Source organism: Rutidosis leptorrhynchoides, chromosome 9, assembly GCF_046630445.1.
Source record: "Rutidosis leptorrhynchoides isolate AG116_Rl617_1_P2 chromosome 9, CSIRO_AGI_Rlap_v1, whole genome shotgun sequence".
NCBI lineage: Eukaryota > Viridiplantae > Streptophyta > Magnoliopsida > Asterales > Asteraceae > Rutidosis > Rutidosis leptorrhynchoides.
In genome coordinates this window covers 312,031,562-312,042,121 of record NC_092341.1, presented here as the reverse complement: position 1 = coordinate 312,042,121, position 10,560 = coordinate 312,031,562, and the positions used below count along the sequence as shown (strand labels likewise).

At 32.0% G+C, this 10,560-nt stretch overlaps 2 protein-coding genes across 4 annotated transcripts; both read left to right on the top strand.

Moving 5' to 3' along the window:
• Nucleotides 1–607: 607 nt before the first annotated feature.
• LOC139868988 (clathrin heavy chain 2-like) lies at nt 608–1,971 on the top strand. Its single transcript, XM_071857322.1, has 5 exons — nt 608–680; nt 1,002–1,080; nt 1,420–1,633; nt 1,756–1,844; nt 1,960–1,971. The coding sequence occupies exons 2-5, from the start codon at nt 1,036–1,038 to the stop codon at nt 1,969–1,971; spliced, it is 360 nt and encodes a 119-aa protein (XP_071713423.1). The 5' UTR covers nt 608–680; nt 1,002–1,035.
• On the top strand, nt 1,957–7,374 carry LOC139867201 (clathrin heavy chain 1-like). Of its 3 annotated transcripts, none has more exons than XM_071855532.1 (8): nt 1,957–2,037; nt 5,122–5,249; nt 5,350–5,439; nt 5,570–5,680; nt 5,856–5,935; nt 6,056–6,283; nt 6,382–6,429; nt 6,550–7,374. In XM_071855532.1, the coding sequence occupies exons 5-8, from the start codon at nt 5,930–5,932 to the stop codon at nt 6,610–6,612; spliced, it is 345 nt and encodes a 114-aa protein (XP_071711633.1). In that variant the 5' UTR covers nt 1,957–2,037; nt 5,122–5,249; nt 5,350–5,439; nt 5,570–5,680; nt 5,856–5,929; the 3' UTR covers nt 6,613–7,374. The 3 variants fall into 3 exon arrangements, with proteins under 3 accessions (XP_071711633.1, XP_071711635.1, XP_071711634.1); XM_071855534.1 differs by having other exon boundaries at nt 1,963–2,037; nt 6,138–6,283; XM_071855533.1 differs by having other exon boundaries at nt 1,963–2,037.
• Nucleotides 7,375–10,560: the final 3,186 nt, after the last annotated feature.

Sequence of the window (10,560 nt, the reverse complement as noted above, 5' to 3'; positions counted from 1 at the left end):
AAATCTTCATCGGAATCAGACTCTGCGCTATCACTATCCGTCTCGCTTTCGCTCTCAGAAATTAATAAATCTTCCAAAGCCATTTGATTTTTTTTTGTTTGTGGAAATATGAATTGAAGGTTATGAGAGTGTTTGATATAGAATAAAGATTGAGATTGAGAGTGTAGTGATTGAGTTAGTGTAGTATGTGTATGTATATATAGTGAATTAAAGTAAAGGAAGACAAAAAAAAAAAAAAAACTGCATTAAAGCCGTTGAAAAAAATAAATAAATATAAAGCTGCAATATTAGCCGTTGGGATTAAAGAAAAAAAACTCAATTTAGCCGTTGGAAAAAAACAAAAAACGAGTGGGGCCCACATGTCAGCCCGTTAGAGCCGTTGCAGGCTTGGCTAACGGTTATTGCTGGTGGTGGTGGATCGTTAACGACCGGTGGCGGTGGTGGGTGGCTAACCATAGCGGGTGGCCTTAAAAACTAGTATTACACCATTTAAAAAGAGTATATGTAAATTGTGGGACCAAATGTGCCAATTTTGTAAAAAAAAAAAAAAAAAAAAAAAAAAAAAAAAAACCCTTCTTTGTCACACTCATGTAGAAATACACCGGGGGTAATAACTTTGTACAAAATTTCGATTAATCGTTCAGTTATCCATCCGGATTTTAGATTAACAGCGTCCTCCGGTGAGTGATTTCTCATTCATTTAGATCTTCAATTTCAATTACAATTTCACTGCTGTCGTTACAGTTTGTTCTCTAGGGTTACATTTATCATAGATAAACACATGTTTAATGTTGTAATTGACATTTAGGGTTACATATACACATCATTTCTTTGTAATTTTATAATTTGTTGATGTAGTGTTGATATCATGTTGTAATTTTGCTCCACAAGCTTTGATTTGAAGTTTTGAATATAGTTTTTTTTTTTACATATACAAGGATGTGTACAATGTAAGGAAGTGTTTGTTTACCTTAAACTGTTTCACTCTCTCTTTTTATTAGATCGCAACCGCATCTGATCTCTCTTGCCGTCACCATGGCAGACCCTAATGATCCGATCACATTGAAAGTGGCTTTTAAGGTATCGCTCTCTTTCTCTCCCTGTAAATTGTTAGATTGTGGATATATAGTATATACATGCATATACTAGATTACAGTCTGATTGCTCTTACACTAGCTCAATTTGGACATTTTTGTCGTTTACGAACCTCATAGGGTTAATCTGAACCGAAGTAATGAATTTTCTAGCTTTAAGACTCTGGTACTGTTTAGATTCAAGATATAATGGAACTGGTGTTTGGTATTTTTTTCAAATTTGTTAAATGGAATGATTTTATATGATTTGGAAAGTATGACACAGATTGATCTGCTTTTGCTCAGGTTTATTGATTTGTTTTTGAATTGTATAATGTTGTTGCAGCTGACAAGTATAGGTATCAATCCACAGTTCAGTACGTTTACTAATACTAATGTAACGATGGAGTCAGATAAGTTTATATGTGTGAGTGAAACTTCGCCACAAAATTGTGTGGTGATCATTGATATGAGCATGCCACTACAGCAACCACTTAGGATGCCTATTACTGCTGACTCAGCTCTTATGAATCCAATTTCAAAGATTCTTGCACTAAAAGGTACTTATAACGGAGTATTATTTATTAGCTCATGAAACTGTAATACATTTTTTAGTGAAACAGCGAGGTTAGATTTAGGTGTATTAGTGTATAGCTAATCAACTTTGTTATTTATTTTGAAGCTCAACTGCCAGGGACTACTCAAGATAACCTACTTATACATAATATTGAAACGAAAGCTAAAATAAAGTCTCATCAGATGCCTGAACAGGTGACAAGTTTATATTTTTATTTATTTATTATTAATTACATCATTCAAATTGTCTTCTACTCTTTGTTAACACTGACATTTATGCAAATTTACTACTGTACATTTTTATCTCCAGGTTTTTTTTTGAAGTGGATCACACCTAAGATGTTGGGAATGGTAACCCAGACCTCGGTATATCATTGGTCAATTGAAGGTATGAACACTACAACAAAGTAGTTAAGAGTATACATTTATTTGGCCATATTTACACGTTTTCAAGTATGTAAAACAATGAGGTTCACGCTTTGGTAAGGTGTGTGGATAAGAGGCGTAACAAACAAATTTTAGTGAGATGTACACAGTTATAAGGGTGAGTATATTGCCTCAATATTCATAATTATAAGTGTGAACCCTTACTTATAGAATGCTCACCCTCACAATTGTGAGCAATTTCTAAAAATACTCACACTTAAAGTGCATGAAAAATAAATTACACACTTAGAATCGTGAGGAAATAACTCATTTTTTAATAAAAATAAGTTATTAACATATATTTCTATAAATTATAAATCCTATATACCAAAAATTATTAATTACTAATTCCGTAGTATTAATTATTATAATTATAAAAGGTAAGAAATACAAAACAACTTAAGTAACAAAATGGAAAAATATACTCAATTTGGCACTACGATAATACGAGTTCAATACAAATATATTCTTCATTCAATTCAATTTGTTAAAGTTATAGCACGTCCTTGAAAATAACGGTCCAATTCCAACAGTTGTTCAACACCTGCAACAAGAATACAATCCTATTTTCAATATGACCCAAAATCAATCAAGTACAACAGAAGTAAAGTGTGAATGAAGTAGCTGTAGATATCGAGGTGCACTTGTACATGTGTCAGATATAGATAGTAATACTATCTTATTATGCAGAACTATTTTGTATCATGTAAACGCTGCCTCTTGGTAGAAGTAATATGGATCATCAAACTTACTTAAAGAATATGAAATTGTTTCTTTCAATTAGTCATGCCAAATTACCTTCTAGAAACATATGCTCTTAAATTCTAGTTGGATTTCATCTTTTAAACCAAAGAGATGCTATACTATTAAAAGTGCATGTCAATAAAGTGTCAAATATACATTTAATTATATCGGATTCTTAGGCTTATGTATCCATTTATTCAACACCACATTCCAACCATAAAAAGTATCAGGATCAATACAACGAAACTACACATATAATTGAAACTAGCAACATCAGAACTTTACCTGAGAACTCGTATGAACAACATCTTCAATTATCAACTCTGTTCAAGAAGAGCTCAAACTAGCTTGTGTCGAAAGGATTCAAACTACAACAATATAATCTATCTAATATTAGTGTTCAATTGCTATCTTTAAACAACAACGAAGATCTAAATTTTGTAAAGAGATAAGAAAACTTCAATCAAATGATTAATTCAAAGCTAAATAAACATACTGGACCTCGAACTGAATCAATGTAGAACTTCTGATAACACAATAAAGTATATTAACATTTAAGTACCACATCAAGGATTTGAAAGATAAACACCAAAGAAAGACAAAAACAACCTTACCTTATGAGAAACTAACATAGATATCAACCATTCTGGTACATCTTTCAAGTCACTCGTTGAAGAAGAAAATGTTTCATCTTTCATCAATATTAGTAGCTACATAAAGGACTTGATTATTACATTTTCCTTGAGGTAAGCATAACTTCATCTGTCAAATTATCAACAAATAGAAAAATGATGAAATATTAATACTAACTTCATGTTGAATGTTATAGAGTGTAAAAACATAAACATTACCTGCTGTTCAGCCATCAGCAATGATCCTAATACAATAAACCATATTGATTTTATTACCACATTGAACTATAATGGAAAAATATATACAAAAAACTTTATCAATAAAAGATCGAAATGTTACAACTATCTCATTCAAACACAATTACACTATACCTGCCATTCAATCCAATTAGTTGATAAGTTGATCTTCATTATAGGTGAAAAAAACAAGATTTTGAACACATGTTACAGTTCATTTGATTATGCATCTTATATCTTACATATATAAAGGTAAGGTTCATAGAATCACTTGATTATAATGAATATGCTCAAGATCACTCACTGAAAACACAATAAAGTATTCTAATGCTAAAATTAACAAGTAAACAATATAGTTACATGCCTATTCATATTTATCTCTTTAATGCACCATAATGATAATGACATGCATTTAATCAAAAACTTAAAATATTCAAAGCCTGATATGTTCTCAATGTTTACGACATTGATAACTTGTAACACATTCTCAATTAATGAGCTGAATGAAATATAAAAGTTAGGGTTCATGATCAACATACCTTTAAATCACCAAAAAAATTATCGATTGGGAGAAAGCAGATAGTATGTCACTAAGTGAAAGCATCGAAACTTGATCAGAAGCTTGACCTCAACAACATATTGTCAATTACGGTAATTTTCATGATCAACGATAGGTTTGTCAATTTGAACTATAAAAACAACAAACAAATTGATTGACTTACCTGTGACACGATGGTGAATACCAAAACTTTTTGCAAATTAATTTTTATTACAAGAGAAGCCAATTGAAACTTATGATAAGATGCGATTTACAAAATACAGTAGTAGAGTTTCATATTGGTGAGAGTGAAACCCTAGAAATTTTGGGCATAATTTATAACAGGCAGGATGGATGAAGGATAATTGAACTTTTTATAGAAGCACGATATAATTTACATATATTTAGTCATATCTAAAAGCGTGTGGATTTTAATACATTTACTCACACTTAAAAGTATAAGGATTTAAATACATGTGAGTACACACATAAAAGCGTAAGGCTTTAAGTACTTTCCTCACACTTAAAAGGGTGTAGGTTACGTACATATACAAATGAGTTAAAAATATGCTTATACCGATCTACACATTTAGAAGTGTGAGATAAAGATATGTATATTCACGATTATAAAAGTAACATTTTCTGGCAGATTCATAAATGTGAACTTTCTTCTACTAAAAGGTGTATATTCATACTTATAAATGTGTAAAAAATATATGACATTCATAGGTGTGAGCATTCATAATTTTCTTATCACGCCTTTAAGAGATGTGACGAAAAATGCGTAAAGAATCAACACATTTGTTGTAGTGGAATGTACAATGTCTTTGTTTATGTTGAGTGACCCACCATTTTCTTCTGTTTTGTTTTACTCAATCTATCTGTTAATGTACAGGCGATTCTGAACCTGTGAAGATGTTTGATAGGGCTGTCAGTTTGTTAAATAATCAGATTATTGATTACAAATGTGATCCATCTGAGAAATGGTTGGTGTTGATTGGAATTTCCACTCGCTCTCCTGAGGTATATATCTTTATTATTTGTGATTTTTATTTTTAAGATTTATTTGTCTTGGTTTTGTCAATAATCTGCTATTTTTTTTTATTTATAAATAATTTTACAGAGTGTGAAGGGAAATATGCAGCTGTTTTCGGTTGAAAATCGGCGAAGTCAAGTTTTTGAAGCTCATGCAGCATCATTCACTTCCTTACAAGTATGAATATTTTCATTTGTTATATCTATCTGTGAAATCATATATTGCTTTATTATGCTATTAAATGTATTAATTAATTAATTAATATTTATTACATAATACTGTCATACTTGTATCATTTATCATACAGGTTCCGGGCAATGATAATCCTTCAATTATCATATCTTTGCAACCAAAAGTTGTAATGCTGGACAGGTTACATTAAAGCTGCGTGTCATTGAACTTGCTGCTGCCCAGCCAGGTTCCATTCCATTCTATCTACACACGTCTTTTCATATGTTATAAATTTTTATTTAGTCCTGAAAATGTAGTATCTTCCTTCCTGTTGCTGGTCTTCTTGTGTGGATTTGGTTTATCGTTTAATATTGTTGTATATGTATATGTGTGTATATAAACTGCAATTAAAAATGGTGCAGGGAAGCCCTCAATTTTCAATAAGCAAGCAGATCTCCGTTTCCCTCCTGATTTCGAGGATGATTTTCCAGTTGCCATGCAGGTATATTTGTTATTTGTTATCTTTAAAAAAAAGTAAGCTGCAATATGATCCATCCATTATATTATATATATATATATATATATATATATATATATATATATATATATATAATTTTGCCAGATATCCCAAAAGTACAGTTTAATTTATTTGATCACCAACCTCGGGCTTCTATTTGTATATGATCTGAAAACCGCAACTGAAGTATATAGCACCAAGATTAGCTCAGTTCCAATTCTCCTGACATCTGAAGCCTTCTCTGTTGGGGGCTTCTATGTTGTCGATACATGTGGTGTTGTATCACTTGCTACTGTAAATGAATCAACAATTGTTTCTTTTGTTAGTCGAAAGGTAAATTTCCAAGCTTTTTCAACAACGATTGATATTGATTTTGATATGATAGTTTTAATTTTTTTGGATATGAATTTAATTTTTTTATTTTATTTCAGTTGGAGTTTGCTGCCAAACTTGGTAACCCATCCGGTGCAGAAGATTTGGTAAATTTGCTTAGCGTTTTAGTTTTATAAATAAATACATATAAATAATAATCACTTTTATAAGTCAACTCAACATTTCAGCTAAAGACCCCGCTGTAACATTTGTTGTATCTCTCTTAGGTTGAACGTTTCCAAGAACTTTTTGCTGAAACCAGTACAAAGAAGAAGCTAAATTTGAGGTAGTTCCACTCACGTTCCCGACGATAATATGCGACGTTCGCTTTTATGGGGATTCAATTCTCACTACAGTCACATCAAAGAGAGAGCTACTCAATGACTGGGTGACACAAGCAGAATTCCTACTTAATCAAAGCAAAAAAAAAAAAAAAAATCATCGGTTTAGGCATCGAATGGAAGCCGTATCTCAATAGCAACCCAGCTGCCACACTTCAGTTGTGTGTGGAAGACAAATGTCTAATATTCCAGATTTTATTGGCAGACGGGACTCCGACATCGCTAAAGCGGTTTTTATCTAATCAAAATTATACTTTTGTCGGAGTGGGGATTGCAGCTGATGTCGAGAAGCTACAAAAGAATTATCGCCTTAATGTTCCTTCAATTAAGAATCTGGCTACTCTAGCTTATGATGTTGACGAGCGTGTTAAAAATTATGCTACCAAGGAGAAGATAAAACCTCGTAACATTGGCATAAAAACTTTAAGTCTAATGCTACTTGGTAAGCACATGAACAAAGATGCAAAAGATACGTTAACTAATTGGGAAGAAGAACACCTGACTTTTCGTCAGGTGGTTTACGCCAGTTTAGACGCATTTGTGTCCTATGAGATAGGAAAATTTTTGTTGTAGCATGCTTAGTACGTTTGTAATTAACTTGATATATTCCGACTGAAAAATCATTCTCTTGTTCGGACCTCCGTCGTTAACAACAGTTTAACACTTTAACCTCGCTCTTTCGTGGGACGAGTTGGTAAAAAATCTCAAGTTACATTAATATTGATTTTTAATATTTAGTTTTTAGTATATATTCATTAAATTAAAATTGCAATAATTATTTGTGTCTAGTATTATCTAAGAGAATGATCCATCTGTAAGTAAATCTATAAAGTAGATATATATATTTTTTTATTATTTATGTACATACTATTTATATGTAATATTCACCGGACGTGAGACTTTAATATTTGTATGTTATTGTTATTACTCGTATACGTTAGAAATATTTTTCATACTACCTAAAGCTGGCGTGTATATAATAAGATCGAGGTCGAATCATTCATGCAAAAATTAGACCACTTTTAACCATGGCTTTCTTCCTCTTCAACACACATCGTCATATCAACGCCACATAAGTCTTTTCTTCCCATTCCTCTCCATCATCATATACTCATCACACACCACTACCAACTATGTCATACTTCCACACCCCAATAAATTAATTAAACAACTCAATTTATATGTCTTAAAGCTCTATGTACAAGTATATGTTACTTTTGTTCCGTCCTAGAATACGCTATGTCAAGAAATAACCCGGGACGAGGCTGTTAGGTCAATGCGAGGGCACACCGATGGCATGCCATTAATGCAATTGGCGCCTTCGAGGGCAAGGCGAGGGAAAAGCTAAAGGCGGAGCCCAGTGACAATACTCTTATAGATATGAAACTATTCATGTTTTGGGGTACGTAGACTTTTCCTTCCTACTTTGAACTCTGTTTATGGAAACATTCAATTTTATGTTTTTCTACTTGGGTTATAGTCATAAATATGCTATATACTTTTACATATATCCCATTGTAAGCTATATACTCAAAATATTATCATTGTAGTATATAAACTTTCATAAAGTGTTCTAATGATAAGTATCAGGAGAATTTCCTAAATTTTATCAAGAATCAACAAGAAGCTAATGAAAACATCAAATCTCAACTATCACAAGTGCAAAACAACCATCAATCATCCATCCAAACCTTAGAAAGAAGTGTTCATAAGTTATTCCAATTAGTTGAGGCTAAAAATGCTCAAAATGATAAACCGAAAGTAGTTACCTTTAAAAAAGTGAATGTTATTACAGAAACCGATGATTGGGTTAACTATCATAAACGTGGTCTAAAGTATTTGTTTAAGTGTGAAATTGATGAGGATGGTGTAATGAAAGAAGTTTCTAGTGACAAGGATGATAAGGTTGATGATACAAATTTAAGTCGTGATGAACTAAACTTTGATGATGTATTGACTATGGATGATTTATCCAAAGAAATTGATGATGTGAAAGGAAATGTTCAAGAAGTTATAAACATCTCTGATGACGAGAATTTGACTGATGAGGAAGATGATGAACTCCTACCTCAAATGACGGAGTTGTTAAAAGCCCAAGAAAGTTTTGAATATTTTCAACCATATGAACTTGAGGTTGATGTGAGCAACAATATGAGGCAAGAAGCCGTCTGTTCCGCTGTTTTTTATGATTGTTTTAAAGTGAGTGATGAGAAAAGAGAAGAAGGATTTAAGCGTGAAGCAATTTTAAGAAAGAAAGAAGATGAGCAAAATGCATCTATTCCTACTTCCTTCTCTACGCCTATTCGTTCTGATCCTGTAGAATTTCATATTCCATGCATTATTCAAGGTCCAATCCTGATCCAAGCTTTAGCTGGCACTTGCTCAAGTGTTAACTTGATGCCATTTTCTGTTTTTGATCATTTAGGACTACCCGCTCTTCAACCGCTTCACGGTAATATAGCATTCACCAATAGTAAAATGCACCAACCATTGGGCATTGCTACGAATGTTCTAGTTCGAGTAGGTTATGCCTTTTATCTTGTTAATTTTATGGTCATGGATGTCAAAGAAGATCCCGAAACTCCTATTATCTTAAGATCTCCATTTCTATCAACTGCGCAAGCCACTATTGATCATTGTGATAATACTCTTGTTCTCCGTCAAGGAACGCTAGTTGAATACATCGCTATTGTGCCAAGAGAAAATCTTAAAAGAAATTTTGTGAAAATAGTAAAAGATAAAGGTGTAGAAGGAAGTGATAGTGTTCATTACTTGAGATATTTAAATAAGAAGGAAATCACTGTAGATGAGGTAGTGTTAGAATTTATGAAAGACCAAACAAAGAATAATAAGGAAATTGAAAAGCAATTGTCCGATCTAATGCAACGCACGGGTTAAAAAACCTAGTATACATACATATATATACACACACACACACACACACACACACACACACACACACACTATAATGACCCCCACTTTTCCATTCTATATTTTATTTCAATATTAAATGCCCAAACAATATAATTAAAACTTAATGATTAAACTTTAATCAATAATTGTTAAGTATTAAGAATTATAAAACATATTAATTAACTTTGTGCAATAATTGACAAATTAATAAAAGATGTAAATAATAAGCTAATTAACTTCCATGAACAAAAGGTAATAAACTAAAACTTAATGTATGTAACTAATTAATCTTAAACAAGTTTCGAACCATTTAAGCTAATCTAAAGTACAAGGATTAAAAGGAAAAAGTTCCAAACCCTTCCCTTAAACTCTAGCCGAATTTTACAACAAAAAAAGAGGGTGAAATGACCTCCTTGCCCCTCAAAATTTCGGCCACACCAACACCACCCTAAACCCTAACTTGTTCCCTAAGTACTCTTAACCTAAACCCTAATTCTAGAATTTTCTAACCTCGCCTATAAATAAAGACCTATGCTAAAGCTTTTCATGCACCAAAACAATTCTCACAATCCTCTCTCAATAACAAATCCCTCTCCTCTCTCTTGGATTTTCGGCCAAGACACCACACCACCACCATCTTCAAAGTTTTCAAGTGATCTTCAAGCTTGTTCTTCGTGTTCATCAAGATCTTCAAGGTGTTCTTGTTATTCGGGTTGATTTGATCTTCATCTTCATGTCATCATCATCTTTTCTTGTTAATCTTCATCATCATTCATCAAGGTAAAAACCCTAGATCCAAATCTTTTAAATTCTATCTTTGATTCATGTTTATGTTCATAATCATATTCATGTTCTTAATCTTATTCATAATCATATTCATATTGTTCATGTAAAAAAAAAATATAAGAATATACATAAACATACATCGTACGGTTTTTTTTTTTTTTAAAAAAGAAGAAGAGAGTTAGATCTTAAAAACCCTAA

Bases quoted from the DNA above. Each gene is read 5' to 3' on its own strand.
- LOC139867201 (XM_071855532.1), top strand. The intron at 6,284-6,381 runs GTAAATTTCCAA...ATTTTATTTCAG, and splicing joins TTTCTTTTGTTAGTCGAAAG to TTGGAGTTTGCTGCCAAACT. The intron at 6,430-6,549 runs GTAAATTTGCTT...TATCTCTCTTAG, and splicing joins CATCCGGTGCAGAAGATTTG to GTTGAACGTTTCCAAGAACT.
- LOC139868988 (XM_071857322.1), top strand. From the start codon at position 1,036: ATGGCAGACCCTAATGATCCGATCACATTGAAAGTGGCTTTTAAG. The intron at 1,081-1,419 runs GTATCGCTCTCT...ATGTTGTTGCAG, and splicing joins CATTGAAAGTGGCTTTTAAG to CTGACAAGTATAGGTATCAA. The intron at 1,634-1,755 runs GTACTTATAACG...TTTATTTTGAAG, and splicing joins AAAGATTCTTGCACTAAAAG to CTCAACTGCCAGGGACTACT.